The 23,088-nt window shown below is 40.9% G+C and overlaps 2 protein-coding genes across 4 annotated transcripts; both read right to left on the reverse strand.

The window, feature by feature from the left end:
* Positions 1 to 996: 996 nt before the first annotated feature.
* Positions 997 to 15,256, reverse strand: mbd1b (methyl-CpG binding domain protein 1b). 3 transcript variants are annotated; one of them, XM_068720354.1, is made up of 17 exons: positions 15,142 to 15,256; positions 8,441 to 9,029; positions 7,921 to 8,061; positions 7,270 to 7,411; positions 6,863 to 7,149; positions 6,649 to 6,731; positions 6,496 to 6,536; positions 6,127 to 6,267; positions 5,955 to 6,035; positions 5,799 to 5,819; positions 5,600 to 5,698; positions 4,664 to 4,825; positions 4,394 to 4,570; positions 4,172 to 4,252; positions 4,001 to 4,087; positions 2,187 to 2,384; positions 997 to 2,092 (listed from the first exon to the last, which is right to left on the reverse strand). In XM_068720354.1, the coding sequence occupies exons 2-17, from the start codon at positions 8,803 to 8,805 to the stop codon at positions 1,616 to 1,618; spliced, it is 2,583 nt and encodes an 860-aa protein (XP_068576455.1). In that variant the 5' UTR covers positions 8,806 to 9,029; positions 15,142 to 15,256; the 3' UTR covers positions 997 to 1,615. The 3 variants fall into 3 exon arrangements, with proteins under 3 accessions (XP_068576455.1, XP_068576456.1, XP_068576454.1); XM_068720355.1 differs by having other exon boundaries at positions 4,001 to 4,084; positions 6,496 to 6,539; XM_068720353.1 differs by having other exon boundaries at positions 6,496 to 6,539.
* A 1,282-nt stretch (positions 15,257 to 16,538) lies between these two features.
* Positions 16,539 to 22,004, reverse strand: cxxc1b (CXXC finger protein 1b). Its single transcript, XM_068720533.1, has 14 exons — positions 21,858 to 22,004; positions 21,068 to 21,183; positions 20,866 to 20,966; positions 20,603 to 20,742; positions 19,806 to 19,961; positions 19,326 to 19,469; positions 19,106 to 19,213; positions 18,799 to 18,977; positions 17,834 to 18,041; positions 17,629 to 17,739; positions 17,462 to 17,511; positions 17,283 to 17,379; positions 17,026 to 17,178; positions 16,539 to 16,930 (listed from the first exon to the last, which is right to left on the reverse strand). Exons 1-14 carry the CDS (start codon positions 21,858 to 21,860, stop codon positions 16,784 to 16,786), a joined length of 1,713 nt encoding a protein of 570 aa, XP_068576634.1. The 5' UTR covers positions 21,861 to 22,004; the 3' UTR covers positions 16,539 to 16,783.
* Positions 22,005 to 23,088: the final 1,084 nt, after the last annotated feature.

Genomic DNA, 23,088 nt, shown 5'->3' on the forward strand with positions numbered 1-23,088 from the left:
TAAATCTGATATATGTGAAGAGTGCATAAACTTTCACGTGAATAAAGTCATTGAGTTACTCCATCAACATCTCAATAGAAAGGGGGACGGGATCATAATTGAACCACTACACAATTTAAACTAAATCCAATCAAAAGGTTTAAAATACATTATTAAATACCAATCATCGTAGTCGAGAACAGAGATGGACGGACGTGCTTTAAATAGGTTTAAGACAATTTGTCATCTGTCTTATTTGAGGCCATCATTTTCAAAAACATTCTATAAGGGAAGTGCTCTTATCTCAGTATTGTTACATTTCATACTCCAGATGTTGAATCTGCCAATCAAAACCATCCGATGTCTTATTGAGCGCAAAAGCATCTGCCGCAGCCCAAAAATGATGATGAATGTGGATTATTTTTTTATTATTTTATAATACTTATTTTACTGAGCAGTATTACAGATGAACTTAGTGAATTGTTTTACATGATTGCTGGTTGTACAGAATAGAATAGCTTTAGTGCACATGACGGTAGTAATCTGCAAAATTAATATAAACAAAATCTATGACATCAAACGGATCTCAATTATTATAAATATATCAAAAAAATTAAATAATTGACTCCCGACAAATCAGAGTAGAGGATATATGCTTCTCCATTAGTGCTTTTGTTGTAGATATGCTAGACTAGTTATATTCTACACATTATTAAATTGTGTTCCCCTCTAATAATTAAGCTTAAAGTATACATTTTTTTATTATTTTGGTCAATTCGTAGAGATTTATTTTTTCGCTGTTTGTTGTTGTTTCTTTACATCCACCGAGATTGCATTTAAAAATCCAAAAATCCACAGGGTGGTAAATAAAATGTCACTGATATCTGTGCCATACAATCTGATTATTAGTCATTTAGTGCCAGTGTTGCACATTTTGATGAATCACTGAAATTGTTGCTAAATGAACTGTGTGAATGTAACAAAAACACAACAACAAAAAAACAACTGCAACTGATGTAGCGATCACAATATAATTTATTATTAAAAAAGAAAAAAAAAAGGAGTACAAGATGCACACATAATGCACACTTATTTTGTCCAAAATACTTCTGGTACACATGACAACACTGTTGAAACAGTGTCCAATGTTGCTGGTGAAAAAATGAGAGGGTTCACTGCAAGGAATGTCAGCTTCATTTATGAGCTAAGAGACAGAATTTGGGGTTAAACGACTATTCAAACGTGTAACGACGTGAGGGTCATCGAGTCCTCAAGCGAGAGTGTGAATGACAGAGAGCTGGAGGACTTCAGGTCCGTCCGTCACGCTGCCCCACAATCGGACATAACAGTCATGAAGAAAAAGCCCGACGACAACAAAACAGAACAGACATGTGAGAAGAAACACGGCTGGATTACAACGTCGCAGCTCCTGGAATGCCTTTGGTGATTCTTCAAATAATGAAATCATACTATTACAGTCCGGAGGTAATTCTGTAAAATGTCATCTATATATATATATACATATATATATATATATATATATATATATACAAAAAAGAAGAAAATAGCACAAAGTTGCACCAGAGAATCGGTGGTCTCCACTGTGGTTAATGATCTCCTTCCGTCTCTGCTGAAGTTAAAGTCCCCGCAGCGCTCTGCAGTTAGTACAGACGCTCACCTTCCTCTTGACCAAGAAATCACACGTTGACGCCCGCTCCAGTATGATCGGTTCTGTGTTAGATAAGGGCTCTTTGGGGGGCAGTCCCTGGCACACGACGTACTCCTCCAGGCCCAAAAGCAGGCTGACCACTTCGGTCACAGAGCTGAGGCGTGCCGGGTACCGGTCGTACAGCGCGTGGGTGGGGAGCAGCGGCTGCTTTTGGACGGTGACCTGGTAGCAGAAGCCCGGGTCGATCAGCACTATGGTGTCGCTCAGGCTGGACTGTTTAGAGCACTGGATGAGCTGCAGCTGCGGACCCTCCACCATGATGGCGTACCAGAGGATCGGCATCGCAGAGGAGCGCAAAGACTGGAGCAGTTTCATCAGCTGGTTTTCGATGTCTACGCCACTGCCAGACGGGGTGTCGGCAGCCAAGCTGAAGATCTGTGTGATCTGCAGAGAGCAACAGAGGGCATTATTATGTGGAGATATATATATATAAATATATTCCGACAACTAATGTGAAAAATCTAAGCAGGACAATTACCATGGGCAACTCCTCCTCCTCGTCGTCGTCTTCTTCTTCCTCCTCCTCCTCGTCGTCCTCCTCTTCTTCTTCTTCTTCATCGTCGTCGTCGTCGTCGTCGTCGTCATCGTCGTCGGCATCGTCCTCCATTTCTTCAGCATGCTTTCGACTGTCTCTGGCTACATGCGCTTTCATTGCCTCCCATCTGCTTCGCTGGTCCTGAATTGATAAAGAGTGAACTCATGAGCTCAACCATTAACTACCGCTGCCGAGAGTGAAAAAATCAAAGCATCAAATCAGCTTCAAACTGCAGAGCGTTGTATTGATTACAAAAGTATCTACTGTTTTGTATTAGATCACGGGACAGTTCCACACGCCCCTAATACAAAGCCAATGGCACTACATTCTTACAGCGGAAGTATTCTCACCTCCACTGAGTGTGAACTGGCTTTGAGCCAGCGGTATAACACTTACACTACACTGTTTATACAACAGTCCTGCGATAAATCCCACATATATGAAGGTTCAAATGTTGCGTAAGGGTTGTTGATTCAACTGTATGATCCTTTAGGAGGCTGTAGTGGGGTGCTTTTTTAAAAATTGTCATCTTTATCATTTATAATGGGATGCACACAATATTGGAGACACCTCTTAGTGAGACAAAACACAATGCAACAGCATCAGAAACAACAGTCATACAGCTGGATCAAATCCTCTGAACACTATAAGCACCATTAAAGTAAAATCAGTGTATTGGCAGAAGTTTGTAAATGTGTGACAACCTGACGTTAGCATACATTTTTTAAATATGTTAGCGTGGATAATGTTAGCTACATCATAGGCTTCTCACCTGGACAACCTATACGACTGTAAATATACAACAACATCTGTTTATTTATAGATAAATAAGCTTGTCATCTCAGCAGCTATGGTGGTAACAGAAGAGCAACATTGATCAGAAACACTTTTGTCATTTTATCCAAACAGCCTTATCAGCATTGTACGCGAGACAAATACTAGAAGCAGAATTTGTGCACCGTCAGTATTTGCAATAGAATCGGGATTATATGAAACCTAATTCGGCCTTTGCCTGCACACTATACCAAACAACATAAACACGGCAGTTTGCGGGAAGCAGTGGGCCTTAACCTCTCAAACCCAGCAGACAAACCAGTGGATCGGATATTACAAACGTTCACACCTGCAGAGGTTGATTTCAAATTCTAGTAGAGATCCAGAATGATGCAGATATGCAGATGTCAAAGCCCCGCCTCTTCCTCTCTTCATGCCTCCTGTCTGTATCTACTATCTACATTGTCAACCTGCGCAATTAAGGCAAAAAGTGTCTCACCAAATGAACATAATAGCTTCACATTGACAAGAGAGAGCAGAGGACAGGGGGAGAAGGACCGGGTCCAACTTGAGACAAGACAACAGATATCCATCCACACAAGCACTCTGTGTTCCTTTCAAGGTTGGTGAATGTTTTTGCAACAGGAGGTACGGGTTGCAATTACCATGGACTGGTACAAAAAAAATAAAACCTGGTCAAACTGAATTGGAAGCGGGCCTGGATTCATCCCACTGAGCCACAGGACGGAGAACAGCATGACAACAGAAAACAAGGAAATGGACAAGGTGCCAAAAGCATTGGTGAAGGAAAGTGTAAACAGGAAGCCACGGTGACTCACATGATCTGTCAAGTTTGGTGAAATTGAGCATTTGAAAAACCATCAGACAGAAAAGTGCAACGACAGACACAATAATTTGGCCTAACGGAGGAAAATATGTAGCTTATTACTAGAACAAAAAAAGGAGGAAGAATGTAAACGTACTAGTTCAGAGTTGATGTGGTTGCTGCTGATGTGAGGAACTCTGTCAGGAAGCCCATTATGCAGTCTGAAATCCATTGGATTCAACTGCTGAAAGAAGAGAAGTTGACATTGTGTTCAGCGAGATCAGCGTGACATAACAAAAAACACCACGATAATAATCCACTGTCAAACCTGCGATGATGGTGGGTGGTTCCGTACATCCAGTCCGTAGAAATATTTGCTACCACTGGCTGGAGCAGTGGTCCAGTTAATCTACAGCAGAGAAAAATAAGCAAAGTAAGATGAAGAACACAAAAAAATGATTCTTTAACGTTCAGGTTTTAGCTGCAGGAGAATGAAACTATGTTAAAAAAAGATTTATTTTTTTTAAAATTAAAAGCATTGAGAACTCACTGCTTTTAAGTTACAGTCATCGTCTTCATTGTCGGTGAAGTCCAAGCCAAACTGTGATCTACTTTTCTTAAAACCTGACTTCCGGCTGTATGTGTAGTGAGGTCTCGGCCGGCCCGGCAGCAATTGGCCATCTGGCCCATGGTCACCTTGTCCCATTTGGTAAGGCAGCAAGTGTCTCTGCCAAACGTTGCAGGAGATGTTTAAAAACCAACACTGTTACATCCTTGCTGCAAGGAACAACACATTCACTAATACAAAATAAAGCCCCACCATTGCCTGTCTCTGACACTGGCGTAGTCGACACTTCTGCCTCTTCTTGTTGCTGCCTCCAAACTTGGGTTTGTCTACACAGAAATCACAAGTGCCGCAGTCTTTCCTGCAGAGACAGGCTTTACATTCTCCACAGGACCGTCGCTTCCGCTTCTTATGCCACTTAATAATAAAGAACATTATTAAAGAACAAGAGACATTTTGGTTTTTTTAATGCAATTACTTCCAACACTGCCGGTAGCAAAATGATGTTAATAACAGAAGATATTTGTTTTGACAAAACACACACACACACACACACACACACACACACACACACACACACAACCCTGGCGAACCCTAATGATCAAATCGCAACATACTGTTTTCTAATGAGACAGGCAATGTGTTTTATGCCCATTTTTTATTTGCATATTAAAAATAAACACCAGAAAATTAGAGAGTAAAAATATAAGTGTCAATATAAGTGCACTGTAAACAGCCTTAATAAATAAACACTCCAGTGAACATCAGGTCTGTGTGGAACGATGAGGAGGCTGTAAGCTTCCTCAAATTAAAACAAGAAACAAGAATAATGCTTCATCTTCATCACATGGATTTTCATTATTTTAAGTTTGACGGCTCTTTTAATCACAGTAGTAGTGGATGGAAACATGCATTCATTTGTGTTCTGTTTTGCAGGTTTTCTGGAAATAAAATTAAAATTTGAACTGCATTTGAATGATACTTAGGAAGTGTACTCCTGGCTCCCCTTCATAAAACGTATCATTCATCTTTAACACATGTGACCATACCGAGAACACGACCGGAGAGCACAACATACTGCAGATGTGGTTTGAGAAGTTTCTATCACAAAATAGATTTTTTTGAATTTTTTAGGCAATCATATCTTTCTGTTTTTGGGACAGTGGGTTTAAAAAAAAAAAAAAAACTCACATCATCATCATCGTCAGTTGACATGTCATCGTCATCATCGATGTCCACGTCCACGTTGACTGAGAAGTTCTCTGTGTCGCTGCTTTTGAGACTCGGGTGCTGTGTGAATTAAACATCATCGGTCAGAGCGGGGGCGAATATGTCGCAACAATATTGAGTATTATAAATAGAGATTTGGTCTCGTATTACAAAACCTTACCTGTGAGTCTGCAAATTCACTCTGCAAAAACAAAAAATAGATGTTAGAACTTACATTACAACCTAGATTGTGGAATATTTGGAATACCTGAACAAAGTCTGACTGTAAACGTAGATCTGATCTCTTTTAAATACGTACATATTAGTGGATTATTACCTGGAAACTCATGCTGTCATCGTACATGTCAGGAATGTCAGTATAAGGCTTCTGCGGCAGGAAGCCTCCACTTCCAGGGCCCTGGTGGAACATACAGGGGGCGAAAAAAAGTTACATAACAAACACTAAGCGTCCAAATAAACAGAAAAGGGTCGTGTACCCGGCAGCTCACCTTGCGAATAGGACATATACATTTGCGTTTCCGACATAAGCGTTTCCTGGAATCCGGGCTCTGCAGTCCGTGCTTGCAGTTGGCACACTGCCCACAGTTCGTTGTGTTGTGGCATCCCACGCACTGTCCACAAGGAATCCACTTCAGATGACATGAAGAAGAAAGGAAAGGAACAGAAAAAGGAGATTTGTTTATTCAATAATACCCACGTCTCATTTGTATTTTCTGCACATTTTCATCAGTATTCTAATTCTGGAAACAACGGAGTGTTAGAATTAAGAACATATGGTTTAAATGTGTAATTTACGTTCCATACGCTTAGGTTTTGGCTCGTTAAAGGGGGTAAAATGCAGCTGTTCAATGCTTTACCTTTCTGAAACGAACCATCGGATGCTCTTTTGACTTTGAGGCTGCTGGAATACACAGATATAAAGAAAGTGGATGAGTGCCCCACCTCCTTCCCATTTCGAACGCCGACTTTCCCTCGGAATCATGACATCGCACCCAAATAAACCGACTTACCCCAACAGTTGGGACAGCAGGGCCTCTTCCTTTGTTTGTCATACCATGTGCCTGTGAAGGAAACTCCACATCTGGCACAGACCCTGCAGGGAAGCATGATAATGTTATTTGTAATGGAACTCAACACAAACAAACCGTTTTGATTTTAAGTGTACTGACAATTACATCAGCCGTTAAATGATGAATATGTGAACTTGAGTAATAATGGACTAACAGCGTGCTTTCCTCTGACCCAACCTCTCCGTTTATGGAGGGGAGCAGCAGCGCTCTGGAGGATGAGGGAAGGGGAAGTTTAATTCTATCTTCAGCGGGTGGATCCTCACTGCAAGAGCCTTTGTTAGGAGTTCCTATTGTACTGTGCAAGGAGAGACTTGTCTGGTTGAACTGGAGGCTTTTGGGCCCCAGACTGGGGCTGGGCATGTGTTGTGAGTCTGGAGTGTCGGCCCCCTCTCCTCTCTCCATCCAGCTGGACTCTGAGGATGAACGCTCACGGACTTTTCTCTAACGGATAAGACAGAGGGGGAGACTAACTGTAAAACACACACACACACACACACACACACACACACACACACACACACACACACCTTAAATGTTGTAAGTGATGAAAAAGGCCTTTACCTTTGCTCTGTGTCGTATTCTTATGTGCTGTGCTTCGCCGTCGTAAAACTTTCCTGACTTGTAGTCAAAGGTTGACAAGTCAAGCTGTCCCTCCATCAATGAAATCAGCTCCACTCGGCTCCTCACTCGATCACCCCGAGGACTGTTCAGAAAAAAATTCATTCAAACTTCAAAGAGCTGGATGACAGCCACTAAAAACGGCAACATCCTGTTGTCATTCAGTCACATGCTTCTGCTTCTATAACGACAAAACAACCCTTTAAAAAAAAAAAATGCTGATTATTCTTTTGATTCATCAGTGGTTTATTCTACGAAATTTAAAACGGCAATCAAAACTTCCCATAGCCAAAGGTGACACCGTGAAATTGATAATTGCGTCTAACTAGTTCAAAACCCCAAAAATATTCTAACTACAATTATATAAAAGCGAAAGAGGAGCAAATTCTCAAAGCTTATATCTGCAAATGTTTAGAATTCTGGCTCAATTTAGGCTCTAAAACATATGAGGCCAGAGAAATGCTCCCAGTTGCGTATATATGGCACCTTTCAAATGTCAACATTACAATCAACACGTTGACCACAAAGTAAACGGATGATACAATTGTTCTGCCCCATGAATTTAAAACAAGTGTGCGTTGAGATTGTATTTACCTCAGGTAATACACATCCTTCTGTCCAATGCTGGAACCTGAGCGCCGGACAACTTCTTTGCGTTTCCAACCTTCTCCAAGTATTGGCCATTCATCCCATCCTTCATCTGGATGTGATCGCTTACGGCGGGGCATTTGAAACCTGAATTTAAAAGAGGAGATGGGAATCTTTACACCACATGGGGAAACAGGAGAACGTGTCGTGTGAGTGAGATATAGTTTCAATAGATTGAAGCAAAGTTGCTTCACGGTTTGAGTTGAGCTGATGTTCCTCTGAACACAACTATTTAACCTAACATATAGACTTTAACCTCCATGCTAGTGTAACACTGTTTTGTTATCATTCCATTTAATCAAAAAAACATTGAATTCAGTCAGAAAATGAGTACAGCCTCTTAGCACAAGTGCATCACCACCGCCAGCTCTATAGTGACAGAGGAAAGGATGCTTGCTCTTGGCCATAAAATAAAGATAACGCTGCTCATTATCAGTCTACGGGACAAGATAATCGGGCAACCTACTGATAAACTTTTTTGAAGACCGTCTCGCCCGCCACGCTCTCACTCCTTTCACTTTCTCCTGCCAGGCTCTCCTCATCATAGTCATCCTCCTCAAGCGGCTCAAACCAGTCAACAGGAGGCTCAACAGGAGGCTCAACACTAGTGGCCTCGTCTGATTCGTCTGCTTCGTCTGGAGGATTCCTCACAGGATCTGAGCTGTGGGGTTCCTGTGTTTCGACCCTGTCTAAGGGGGCCAAAGGCTCCAGTGCTGGTGTTGGTGCTGCCTCAGAGTTGTCGCTGCTTTTCTTCCCTGTCCTTTGTCCCTCCACATCTTTTATCACAGGCGCTCCGACAGGGACCGAGGTCTCCAGTGGTTCTTCGTTCATAGCTGCTGCTGCTGCACCCGTTTAGGCTCCAAATTGAAAAATCCAGATTGTTTTCCTGAAGACACTTAAGATACCCTCTGCAGTCGCATCCCATTTAAAGGTGTGTGTGTGTTGTCACACTTGTCCGTGGATGCAGCCCCCCTGAACCTTGGGCCACTAAGGTTTGGCTCATGCAGATGAGCCGTCAGGATGGTTGACAGCTGTTCAGTGAGTCATGACAGAGCCTGTAAAAAAAAAAAAAAAAAAAAGACGATGAGGTTTAGACATTTTAAACATACTGTGTGTTTGTAACGCCAACACAGCTCGATGGGTATTATTAAACTTTTATTTCCAGACACATGAGTCCATATAACAAAACAAAGAAAAAAAAACAAAAAAAACAACAACAACAAAAAAACAATACAATACGCCAAAGTCACTCGTGGTTAAAAAACATACAGACATTTGTTCCAATGTTTCCAAAAACAAGAAGAATACCTTGCGTCACTCTGTGTTGGCTCAATTAAGGCCTTTATGATTACATTTTCTGAGTTAATCAATCGACATTTAAATTTGTAGATAAAATTCCTCAACACAGTATGGAAGGTGGGAACATTACGAAGCACAAACATATTACTCGCACTTGTCCATCTTGGAAGCTTGAGCAAGATTCTAAAAGCATCATTAAATGCCACCTGAATCTTTTTCATTGTTGCTTTACTATAGCTGCACCACAAGTGGGCTGAATAGAGTGGAGTACAGCAGGCTCTAAAGAGAGCTGTTTTAACATCTTCTGTACACGTGTGAAATTTACATGCCAGCATATTGGCTTGTGCATACAGCTTGCAACACTGCCGCTGCACATCGTCATCATCACTTAGGTCACGCCTGATGATGTGACCCAAGTATCTCACTTTGTGCACCACATTTAGCTCTTGGCCTCCCATAAAAAAAAAAAAAAACGAAGGAAAGTGTAGCTTCTGATCCTCCTTGGTTTTAGCTATCATGATAACACTCTTTTTAGAGTTAAATCTGATGTCATACTGCACACCATACCGCGAGCAGACTCTGAGCAATTGATGTAAACCAGCACTATAAGGAGACAGGACCAGTAAGTCATCAGCGTACATCAGATTAATAAGATACTAATAATAAGTAATAATTAAAGCTGCAAGCAGCATTGATCGGGCCCTCGCAACTTCACGCACGTCGAGGGTACTGGCAGGACTCTGGTTGACGCGGCCATGCATTTCTGTGACAATCATAAACTGCGTGCACGAGTTAAACTATATTTCCTGCCTCAACCAGCAGCGTAGCAAGATCATGTTGCCAGGTCTTAAGCCTCAAATGTTTTGAGTGTACCTCCGATACAATCATAAATGTAAGCCTGTTAAGATCATTAAGAAAATGAATATGTGTGAATGTGTTTCAGTGTTTATAAAATAACAGACCGTCAGTTTACTGGGATGGGGTTCAACTCCCTGCAGTGTCCTGCTGACTTTCTTACATGAAAGTTAACAGAACAGTATTGTCATTTGCTTTTACTTTAACACTTTAATTTAACACTGTTTTCATTTTAAGCTCTTCTATAACTTTAGATTGTAGTGTGAAGCATTCATAGTAACATTTAACGTGATTTTCATGTAGAAGCTCTGGACAGATCATTTATACTAATGCCCACTGACATGGTTTGAGAACCACTGTTGTCTAACTTTTGCTCTCCATGCATCTTAGTTTGCACATATTTAGATCAGAGAAGTCTTTTTCTCATGGTGTGCCCACGAACCCTTTAAAGAAATTCAGTGTTTGGGCTGCTGTAATTAAAGAATCCTGCTTACTTCTGTGGTTGCCAGTAGGTGGTGCTATGACTATGAGTTAATATTGGCATGCAAAAGTCCTAAAATCATGACGGTAATCAAGCATGTCAAGTTTGGGACAGTTTTGTCAAAGTACAGTTCAGTTACAACAGCTTGGTGGATGATGGCGAACCATGTAAAATGGCCGCTACACCAAGTCCATGTTGTTTGATGAAACCTCAAGCTTTTAGTAACTTTTAATCGCTACGGTCTTTAGATTGTTCTGACCAAATTCTAAGTTGATCGGATTAATTCCCTAGGAGGAGTTCGTAGTACAGCACATGGAAATGGAAAAAAACAGGAGAAATTCATACAAAATTCAAAATGGCTGACTTCCGGTTGGGTTTAGAGCATGAACCCCTAAGACTTTTTGTTAAGTCTACATGTGATACATCTGCTTACCAAATTTTATACAGCTAGGTGAAACGTACTGCGAGGGCTGCATCGTCAAAAAATTGTAGGGGGCGCTATTGAGCCGACTCTCCACTCTAGAGCAATAGAACCATAACATGTAACTAAACTTTTGGCTTTAAATCTGTGTGCCAAGTTTGCTTATGTTTCAAGCATTTTTAGCCCCTCAAAAGCATCTTCGTTTTTCACGGCGAAGACTGGGTCGCCACGGCAACAGCGTTTGACAAAACATCAAAAGCTTCATGAACTGGCATTATGAACTTCTTATATTTGTGTGGAACTAATTTGATGTTCATCAGATTTATCTACTAAGAGAAACATGCCAAAGTATAGAGACTTTTACTTCCTGTTACCAGTAGGTGGCGCTATGACTATTATACAAAATTGTTCTGTAGATGTCTTCAGGACCACAGACTCATCAAACATGGGAAATCTGGTAAAGGTCTGATGATGCGGAGTCGAGTTACATCAGTTTATTTGTTCACGGCGAAGGATCGAAATTTGCAGAGCCGCCACGTCGCCACGCTTCGACAACTTCCTACAATTTTCACAATGAAGCATTATCAAGGTCTTAAGGCTTTTGTGACAAAATTTGAGAGGGATCCGATTAATCTGTGAGCAGTAGGGTGTCAAAGTACACAACCTATGACTTCCTGTTGCCACTAGGTGGCGCTATTACTATGATTCAAAATTGTCATATACATGTGTTCAGGGTCAGGATGTTATGACATATGAGAAATTTGTAGCAGATTAGGCAATGTACAGCCGAGTTACAACAACTTCCTGTTTCATGGCGAATGGTGTTTTTTTGCCGCCACGCCACGGACATAGTTCGATAACTTTTTGATCTTTGAGTATCGTTTCACTGCCAAGGTCTCAAGAGCATACTGAAGGCAATCGGGTTTAATCTCTAGGAGGAGTTCGTTAAAGTACGGCGCCTTGAAACGGTTCAAAAACGTCATAAAATTCAAAATGGCCGACTTCCTGTTTGGTTTAGGATATACCTCCATTTGACTTTTTTGTACGTCCCATCACGTTCCACATACAGTTGTGGTCAAAAGTTTACATACACTTGTAAAGAACATAATGTCATGGCTCTCTTGAGTTTCCAGTTATTTCTACAACTCTGATTTTTCTCTGATAGAGTGATTGGAACAGATACTTCTTTGTCACAAAAAACATTCATGAAGTTTGGTTCTTTCATGACTTTATTATGGGTTAACAGAAAAAGTGACAAAATCTGCTGGGTCAAAAATATACATACAGCAACATGAATTAGCAATTTTGGTGACTTAGAAAGTTGTGTCAATGAAATGAGCTTCATAGCATGGCCTCTTAACTTCTTGTGAGTGATTATGAGTGACTACAGCTGGTGACTTCTCTGAGGCCATTTAAATAGGGCTCATTGGATACAAACACCCACAAACGCTACAATGGGAAAGTCAAAGGAGCTCAGCATGGATCTGAAAAAGCGAATCATTGACTTGAACAAGTCAGGAAAGTCACTTGGAGCCATTTCAAAGCAGCTGCAGGTCCCAAGAGCAACAGTGCAAACAATTGTTTGTAAGTATAAAGTGCATGGCACTGTTTTGTCACTGCCACGATCAGAAAGAAAACGCAAGCTATCACCTGCTGCTGAGAGAAAATTGGTCAGGAGGGTGAAGAGTCAACCGAGAACCACCAAAAAGCAGATCTGCCAAGAATTAGAAGCTGCTGGAACACAGGTGTCAGTGTCCACAGTCAAGCGTGTTTTGCATCTCCATGGACTGAGAGGCTGCCGTGCAAGAAGGAAGCCCTCGCTCCAAAAGCGGCACCTTAAGGCTCGACTGAAGTTTGCTGCTGATCACATGGACAAAGATAAGACCTTCTGTAGGAAAGTTCTGTGGTCAGACGAAACAAAAATCGAGCTGTTTGGCCACAATGCCCAGCAATATGTTTGGAGGAGAAAAGGTGAGGCCTTTAACCCCAAGAACACCATGCCTACCGTCAAGCACGGTGGTGGTAGTATTATGCTGTGGGGCTGTTTTGCTGCCAATGGAACTGGTGCTTTACAGAGAGTAAATGGGATAATGAAGAAGGAGGATTACCTTCAAATTCTTCAAGATAACCTAAAATCATCAGCCCGAAGGTTGGGTCTTGGGCGCAGTTGGGTGTTCCAACAGGACAATGACCCCAAACACACATCAAAAGTGGTAATGGAATGGCTAAATCAGGCTAGAATTAGGGTTTTAGAATGGCCTTCCCAAAGTCCTGACTTAAATCCCATTGAGAACATGTGGACAATGCTGAAGAAACAAGTCCATGTCAGAAAGCCATCAAGTTTAACTGAACTGCACCAATTCTGTCAAGAGGAGTGGTCAAAGATTCAACGAGAAGCTTGCCAGAAGCTTGTGGATGGCTACCAAAAGAGCCTAATTGAAGTGAAAATGGCCAAGGGACATGTAACCAAATATTAGCACTGCTGTATGTATATTTTTGACCCAGCAGATTTGATCACTTTTTCTGTTAACCCATAATAAAGTCATGAAAGAACCAAACTTCATGAATGTTTTTTGTGACAAAGAAGTATCTGTTCCAATCACTCTATCAGAGAAAAATCAGAGTTGTAGAAATAACTGGAAACTCAAGAGAGCCATGACATTATGTTCTTTACAAGTGTATGTAAACTTTTGACCACAACTGTACCTACCAAATTTCATACAGCTAGGTGAAACCCAAAGTTGGGGCTACTCTGTAGGGGGCGCTATCGAGCCAAAATGTCATGCCGCAGCTGGACACCCCAATAATACTGGAATTTTCACCACGATTGAATTTTGTGCCAAATTTCAAAAGATTCCCAGTATCCCAAGCACCTCCTTTTTGCGATGAAACTGGTACGATAATAATAATAATAATAATAATAATAATAATAAAAAACATTAGAATAACAATAGGTCCTCCGCTCCGACTACGTCGGTGCTCGGGCCCTAATAAATCAATACTTTAGAAAGTACGCTAGCCAGAGCAATTGGTCTGTAATTTTCAATGCTGGATATTTTACCGGTTTTAACTAACTAAACAGTCAGCATGGAGTCAGGAAGTACGCCATGCATTAACAATCCAGAAAAACACATAGCAGGTAACACTGGAGTTCTGTGGCTAGCATGCTTCAGATGTTCTGTTATCTGGTTAAGGCCACATGCTTTGATCACTGCCAATTTCTCAATGGCATACAACACTTCATCAGGTCTAATAAACACACCAGCATCATTAGGAACATCACCAATATTAAATGCATCACTCTTCACACTGTTGAAAATATTCCTATAATGTTTACTCCACAGATCTGCAATACTGTCCGAACCAGTCGCCCCATCAATGTTGGATGGCAAGGGCATCTTAATGTTATTGGCAACCTTAACTTCTTTCCAGAAATCAGAGACATTATTCTGCTGAAGCTTTTTGGCCATGGAGTTTGCCTTCATGGCCGGTATGTTACTGTAAGGTAACGTTAGCTTAATACAACGGGCTACCTGTAAGGTAACGTTAGCTTAATACAACGGGCTACTCAGACATCTGTTCTGTACCCGACGACAACGACTTGACAAGCAGACATTCACGTATGGTTATAGCACAGCATATTAACATACATACAAGGCGACGTAACTAAACCGACACTATGTCAGTTATGCCCCAATTTAGTAACACGCTAGCGTTCATATTTAACGTTAGTTAACGAAATACTGCTTCCACGGTTAAGAAACGTGAGCTAACGCTAGCACCGGGTTGTAACGTAAAAGCAAACATCACAAAGCAAACACAACGTCAGCGCCACAAGCTAACCTCAAATGCTAACAGTGCTGTTATATTTGGGGAGTATTTATTAACACGTTAGTTCAGCGATATACCACATGATAACGGCAGCTTGAGTAGAAACAATGAAACCGAAAGCGGGAGTAACGTTAGCGCACAGGAGTAACGCTCGAGTTAACGTTAGCTACCGTTAGCTACTAACGTCAATATGCTGGAATTGTTCCTCTGACTAGAGAGCCGTATATCGCTACCATTTTAGAAACGTTTGCGGTTATGAAGGCCAACAAAGCACACACACCTTTAGGGGTATATATCACCCAGATGTATTGGCACACTGGTCACCACAGGCACTACTTTGCAGGGTAGAGCTAACGTCGCTAGCTAGTCTTCCATGCAACTGACACTAGCGGAAACGGTTGTGGGACCAAAGAAGGTAGACACCACAAGATTTGAATCCACTTTGACCCGTCTACGGAGAGGACTATCAACACCACACAGCACTGCATACATCAAACAACTATGATTTACATGAACAAGTAGAGTTACTCCATTTATTTGAACGCTAATTGACTTAAAAGCATGAAGCGAAAAAAAATAAAATATCCACCATTACGTCTCTGTGACACACAGGTGGGAATGATATATTAGTAACGTTAATCACTCTAATTCTAACGTATTTCTTCACATCTGCGATTAATAAAACAGTTACCATGCATCGTTAACAACTGCAGGCAGGCCCTTTTATTAAGGTATGTTTTAGCTAGCAACATGGGCTAGTGTTGCCATTAAATAAAGACCTGCCCAATCATCAGCCTATAGGGAAGGATTTCTCTCATTCCGTTTTTATTCTCTTTGATAGCACGCTTCATTTGTCGTTATATTGTGCTGCCTTCACGGGTCATTAGAAAGAGATGTGCGCGCGCTCTAGAGCGGCACATGAAGGCAACACTGCTTTTTAAAATAATTAAGTTAACGTTTTTCTATACCAAAATGAGATCGTCTTATAATAATAGTTTTCTGTTGAAAAGGCTGTGCAGCGCCACAAACTAAGCTTTGCATAAGATAGGGTAAATCAACTCATTCACTGCTATTTAGACAACAAACAAAACATGGAGTGAACTTGGTTTGTTTTTTTGTACAATGTAAACATTAGAGGTGGGAGGAGCAAAGATAGAATCCTGTATTGTAATGATCAACAAGTCAGTAGTTTTTTATAACAAAACAAATTGTCTTTATTTACTTAATCAATATATTACCTGTATGTATTCATTTTAATCAAAGAAAACATTAATTATGATCAGAAATTAAGTATACTCATGCACAGAAACATAATAGATGGAAACGGTCACGTAATCCTCTGTCTCTAAATCATACCAATCATAAAGCTGTGTCTGATTATTGACCAACTAGGGACATCCCATCCCATTAGGAGGAGCAGAGTAATGAGAGGTTTAAAAGATGACGGCTGGAGAAACGTTCTACATTATGAATCTAGATATGTTGTACTGTCTGCAGCCCATTATACAACTTGTTCATGCAAAGTTTTGTTCTTCTGTATCTCAATGTTCAGACCCTCAAGTGTTTTTAAGTTATAGAAGCCTGAACAAAGAGCCAAACTGTAATAGTCATAATAATGACAGCACTCTGCGTACATTGTGTGTACAAAGGCTAATAGAAAAGATGGAACAACAAATGTTTAACTTTAAGGTGTTTATTCATGGCAAGCATACCAAAAACAGCCGTTTTCAATGAGCAGTAGCTTATCTACCACAGTCAGGAAAAAAAAATATACCCATTTACATATTACAGTTAATTATCATACAAAGATTTTAAAATATTATCTAGTTAGAAAAATCAGATTTCACCCAAATGGTAGTAATTGTTTCAATCCTCAACACTCAAATAACCACAGATCAGAGAACTGGTGCAGACGAGGTCGACTACCGATCCTTGTTGCTCCGGAGGTCAGTTGTCACGGGGTCGTGCTGAATAGTTTGATGCAACATCAGCGCGAGCAGACCAGCTCTGTTGGTCATAGCGGTCCTGACGTTACGCTCCTGTTCGAAGAGCTCGTCCAACTTGTACCACTGTGGGGGAGAAAAGGGGGGATTTCAAGTAGGAGACATCAACAGAAAAGTCATATCTGGATCGATTGAAAACGTGCAGCTGGCGTTCGACTTACCACCCTGACTCGCTCCAAGTCCACCTCTGCTCTCCTCAGCTTTTCCCAGTTGTAATGCTTGTTGCACTTCCTTTTGGAGACCCTGCAGTAGTCTCCAGTCAGCTCAAACACATTCTTCACCAGAGGACATCCACACACCTCATCCGTTGGGATCTAGTGACCAAAACAAAAGGAAAAAAAAAAAAAAAAAAAACGAATTAAAAAAGTTTTTATTGAATCGTGTAAATCATACAAGTGGCTGAGAGGTTTCCACTGACCTTAGGATCTCTGGAATGTTCTGGACACAAAACCTGCAGCCTCTTACAATAGGTTTTGCTTTGGGGATTGTACACATCACAGAAGAGTCTGGTTGCTCTGTGGAAGAAATAAAATGTTAGTAAAGGAACTGAATTCAGGAAAAGTTGTTTTATACTTTGAGAGGATTTCTTCTTCTTACCCTTCTATCCTTGTCGGGTACATGGAACCAAAGGAGGTCTGACTCTCATACTGTCAAAAAAATCATTAAGGGAAAAAAATGTTACAAGTAGCCCAGATGCATTTGTCTGCGTTTATATATTTGATGCTTTGAGGCAGCAACAGGAATATAGTATAGAATATAGTCACCTTCGCGTAACATCTCTCCATATGTCTCAGCGCCACTTTTGGATTGATGGGATGACTACAAGACACACAGAAGATCTGCAGGTCTGTGTCCTCGCTGTCACCTTCATTCACCTGCAAATAGAAACCAAAATATCACGACAAAGCAGTTAGAACAGAACGAGCCGTGTCGCTGCAGGATCAAGCGCGCAGGCTGCCGTCAGCTCACCTCCTCGTCCTGCTGAACCGCCTGCTGCTTGGCCTTGGCTATGATCCCCTCCAGTTCGTGGAAGCGTCGCTCCATCTCGGTGAGGCGCAGCCGGGCGTTCTGCTGCTCCCGGCGGATGCGCTCCAGCTGCTTCTTACCGTGCTCCTCGGCGATGCAGGGACTCTGCTGCCACTGCTGGATACGCTGAGGGAGGATCTCGTAGATCCGACTGTGGGACGGAATGCACACAGATCAATGAGCTTAAATGCTGGAAAAAAAAAAAAAAGTCAACATGATGTGGAGTTTCCCCAGGTTGTGATTTAGTTAGCTGAGATGAAAAGCCTCAGAAACACTTTCCATAGAACACTACAGCAAGGAGAATGATAAGAAATAAGAAATAGTAATTAGTGACAGATCGAATTACATTACATTACAGTCATTTAGCAGACGCTTTTATCCAAAGCAACTTACAATTCAGTATCTATCTACACGCCGTAGACGCAGCTACGGGAGCAATTTTGGGGTTAAATGTCTTGCTCAAGGACACATTGACATGAGACTAGTAGAGCAGGAGCCGGGCATCGAACCGTCGACCCTCTGATTGAAAGGCGGCCCTGCTCTCCACTTAGCCACGGTCACCACAGTCGAAAAAAATTGCAAGTTTCCCAACAAAAACTAATGTAATAAACAGATACTTTTACCAGCATTTCATTATTCTAACACTAGGTGGAGCAATAGCACTAGAATAGTAATACTATCAATTGAATACAGCTGGGATATACTGTACGTTTTTGACCATGGCGTTCATAATAAACAGAGTTCGTTCCAAATTTTTTTTTTGTGGGGGAAGAAACTCCAAAAAGCAGCAAATAAATTAAACTTAAATTCACTTGAGATGTTGGCTTTGTTTGTTCACAGCAGGCATTCGGATTACAGTATCTAGCCGTATACAGTCATGCATGAAAGGTGAAGGTAGGAGTTCTTACTTGGCAGCTAACTTCATGCCACAGTCCTCAGAGCAGTATTTGGAGTTGGGTTTTGCTACCTCCACACAGTTTGGTCCCAGACACTGACGCTGTCCGGTGCTATCCCGGAGGTCGCCCCTCTCGCTGTATCTGGTTCTGTCTTTGTGCTTCTGCTTCTGTTTGTGGCGTCGGGACTCCTTCTGGATGGTTTAAAAAAGAAAGAAGGGGGTAGTAGACAGGATGTTATACATGTGAGATGTTACCATTTACCATGTTAATGCCTGGCAGCATTTGAAATGATAATGATAATTCATATGAGGAAACGTACTTTCTTGTCGAACTTCTTTTCTCGTCTCTTGACGTGCTTCACCTTCACAGCTTTTTTACGCACAACGGGACTGAAGGGCTGCTCATCATCTTCGTCACTATTCCATGCCTGAGTGAGGAGTGCAAACAAAAAAAAAGTACTAAACATACAGTTCATGATCAAATGTTTTAGCTGCCGCATCTGTTTATATGAATGAAGATGGTGTCAAATGTTGTGCTACCATGTTGCTGTTAAGCCCGGCTGCCTTGTACTGCTGGTAGAGATCCGCCTCACTGTCGTAGTCATCCGAGTATCGTCTCCGTCTGTGGTAGGAATTGTCTCTCCTTTCTTGCAAAGATTCCTCGTCCTTCACACGCAGCATTTTCTATACAAAAACAACAAGCAACAGGTTGCACATTTCCAAAGAAGCCACAAGGGAGTGCATGAATACGTCAGAGATCAGGGACTGCTAATCACTTCAAGGATCTTTTGAGTTTTTAAAAGTCTCATTTAAAAACAACATTATGTTTTTGAACTGGGAACTTACAAGATACTGTATGAATGATGCATTGTTATTCTAGTAAATTCATTTTAAAGACCTATCAATAACAAAAAGACGCAGAAAATGTAAAAACTTAACAGGGGCTGAAATGTTAAATATACTCCGACACTTTGGTGGCATAATCTTATTTAAAAACAACATAGGGATGAAGTGACGTACCCTGGCTCGAACCTCACATTGCCTAAACCTGCACTTCTGTCTGATTTTGTTGGGGCCTCCAAACTTCTTCATGTCCTTGCAGAAGTCACACACGGCACAGTCCTCAGTCCTTCTGCAGGGCTCACATTCCCCACACATTCGGACCGAACGCTTCACCTTAGGAAAATCAAACAGTGGACAATAAGAGCCATTGCAGCCTAAGAAATGTGCATTTGTTTTGCATCCTACATTATAGTGACCTGACACTTGAAGATGGCTATGCATCGCTGCGACACAAAGCAATATTTTCTATCATGGTCATAGAAAAATGGGGTGTTTTTAAAACTCCTGTGCAAAAGTATAAAATTGAGGAGAATGAAATATAGTCAAATTGATGGCTGGGCAATATGGAAATAAAAGTGACATTATAACATTACTCAATGAAAACCAAGGCTGCCATGTAACTGGTCCCCTTTATGTGCCTCACTGCAAGTGGCTTCTGCATCACTACTGCATACAGCAGAAGGCTTGTGCTTTAAAATGACTGTAAATTAGGTTCATTTGAAGTAACCTCAATCACCGTTTATATTCATGCAATACTTGTTTCCCTCTTTTGCACCAGTGAAAAATAGTTGTTTCAAAAGTCAAACTGACCGAATGATGAATAAATACTAATGCTAAGAGTAACGCATGTTGTTTTTCCTCATGTCAGTAAGGAATGGCTCCTTTACATTTAGATGATCCAATTATCTCATTCTTGTACTTTTTGGATGCTCTTCAGACATTGCAGTCAAACCTAAATATTTAGGTCAACTTACTTTAGATCCACGCCGCCTTTCACTCTTATAGTCAGGAGTACTCGGGGTGCTGTACTGTCTATCAGATCCTCTGTCATACTCAGCCTCCTTCTCTCGGTTTTTCTTTGTTCTATACTTTATTTCCAGTGAGGAGTTTTTATCTGGTGACAGGGAGAGGAAAAAACAACAACAACGTCTTGTTTATTTGTGAGGTATTCAACGTTAAGCACGGCACTCTTAAAAGCTGTGATAAATAATGCTTCTTCTTTTTTTTTTTTAATCACCTCTGCATCTCATGCAATACCATTCCCGGATTGCCTTCGCCATCTTTTCCGTGATGTTAATGCAGTGGCCATGGAACCACTCATTGCAGTTATCACAGCCACTGTCAGTGAGAGAAAGCAAATGAAGAAAAAACAATGTTGATCATTGTCGCATCCACACACAGCGATGACAGAAACAACAGGATTGGTGTGGTGGACTTACATCATGAAACAGTTGATGTCTGGTTTCCTGCAGATGCAGTACAGAGGGGCGTTCTCCCCGTCCATGCTGCTGGTCTCAGGCCCTGGTACATGGTCAAAGTCAGACAACTCGCTGTCCTGAAACAATAAATAAACACAAGCACATCAAAACTGGTGGAAAATATAGTTTTGACATGTATATTATACACAGTGAGGACCAGGGTATGATGTCTAACATTTTAAAATGAGCTCTTTTTTATAGCTAACGTCGTTAAGCTAGCTAAACAACACCAATGTATTTCATGATGTCGTTACAGAACTAGATATTTAACATTAGCTAGCGAACTACATCATTGCATTGTAATATCTATAAAGAGAATGTGTTGAAATGCTTATACAGTTCAAAATACAAGGAGCTGGTCAGCTAACCAGCAACCATAGCACAAAGGCAAACTCCGAGTAATATCAATAAATACTTTGTTTACATTGAAAGTACTGTATGTCGTGCACAGTAAGCTAGTCAGTTAGCATCAGCTAGCTTGCTAACTTGTCAGTTAAAGATGGAGCTCATACTTTTCCAGCTAACGTTACCTTTACTGCATCACAACAAAACAACTTTTAATTTATCCAACACTGTAATGTTGCTATTCGACATTAACAGGAACCCTAAGCCATTTAAACGATATAACCTAAGTTTAGATCACAACATGCTCCTGTGGGACGTAGCTAGTTCAACTTACGGCCGTGGAACCTATTGAGTTAGCTTAACGTTAGCTAACTTTGCCAAATCCGTGTTTTAGTCTCATACGTACCATCGTGAGAGATCCGTAACGTTAACTCGTTGGTTGTTCTGCAAACATATATAATGGTAGGGCAACAAATACAACAGTAAACCTATTAGCTTAGCTCGATAGCTAGCGTTCGTTTAAGGTTGACACGGATGTAACATCGCTCACGATCGGCTGATCTCGGTACTACTCGTAAAAATATCGTTGGTTGTTGGTGAAGAGTTCTTCTTCTCTGGTGGCAAATTGACATCTAATGGCACATTAGTGCCACCTGTTGGATATGTTACAAACTGCGTCTGTTAAGGGATAAACGTACACCAGACACACCATTATTGTCATACTATCTCCAGAAGACAAATAGGATACATTTGAAATGTGTTGTAATCCTTTTAATGCTTACATTAGATACTAATAGTGCAGAGCCCATCAAAACATGCCTTTTTACACTCAACATATATGTATTTCCAAATAGGAGATTCCTTGCTCTATAGTTAGATTACTTACATATTAGATGTAAAGGAGGACAAATACACTGATGGTCAATAATGTAATATGATAATTCTTCGTCTTTCAATAAAATCATATCGTGATGAAATCACACATCGAGATATGGTGATACACATGTACGTCAGCTATGTCTTAATCTGATTAAACTGTATTTGTGCCAATGTAAACATAGTTTGTGTATAACAAAGTATATCCTGATACATCATGTGTGAATTAAATACTTGACAAACAAAAGTATTTTCACATTTAATTAACAACTTTTGTGGAAAATGATGAAACATAACTTTTTCAAGTGAAATTAGAGAAATATAGATTCATGTTTTCAGTTATTGAGATATGAAATTACCTATATTGTGATAGAAGATTTTGGCCATAATGCCCACCTTCTACATCTAAATTAGTTATATTAGTACAACCATTCTTGTTCTTGTTCCTGTTTTTACACACATATACACACAGAGAGAGAGAGTGAGAGAGAGAGAGAGAGAGAGAGAGAGAGAAAGAGAGAGAGAGAGAGACAGAGAGACAGAGAGACAGACAGAGAGAGAGAGAGAGAGAGAGAGAGAGAGAGAGAGTGATGCGGTTAAACCTCCACAGCTGACAGGTCACTGAAGGATGCATCTGTGATTAACGCTATATGCTGGATCGCCTGCTTCTAAAATATGCCATGAAAAGTGAGTATAACTTGTTTATTACAAAATTCGTATCATACAGAGATAAATAAACAATGTGGGCTTTTATGGATTCC

The sequence above is a fragment of the Cebidichthys violaceus genome, unplaced genomic scaffold (assembly GCF_023349555.1).
Source record: "Cebidichthys violaceus isolate CVI_PGR_0920_01 unplaced genomic scaffold, fCebVio1.0.p SCAF_25, whole genome shotgun sequence".
NCBI classification, from domain to species: Eukaryota; Metazoa; Chordata; class Actinopteri; order Perciformes; family Stichaeidae; genus Cebidichthys; species Cebidichthys violaceus.

Coding starts and splice junctions, on each gene's coding strand:
- cxxc1b (XM_068720533.1), bottom strand. Junction 19,470..19,805: donor AATGTGAGGTTCGAGCCAGG/GTACGTCACTTC, acceptor GTTTTTGTATAG/AAAATGCTGCGTGTGAAGGA. Junction 17,512..17,628: donor TGGAGAGATGTTACGCGAAG/GTGACTATATTC, acceptor TTTTTTTGACAG/TATGAGAGTCAGACCTCCTT.
- mbd1b (XM_068720353.1), bottom strand. CDS start 8,805: ATGAACGAAGAACCACTGGAGACCTCGGTCCCTGTCGGAGCGCCTGTG. Junction 8,062..8,440: donor GTCTTCAAAAAAGTTTATCA/GTAGGTTGCCCG, acceptor TTTTAAATTCAG/GTTTCAAATGCCCCGCCGTA. Junction 6,036..6,126: donor GTATATGTCCTATTCGCAAG/GTGAGCTGCCGG, acceptor ATGTTCCACCAG/GGCCCTGGAAGTGGAGGCTT.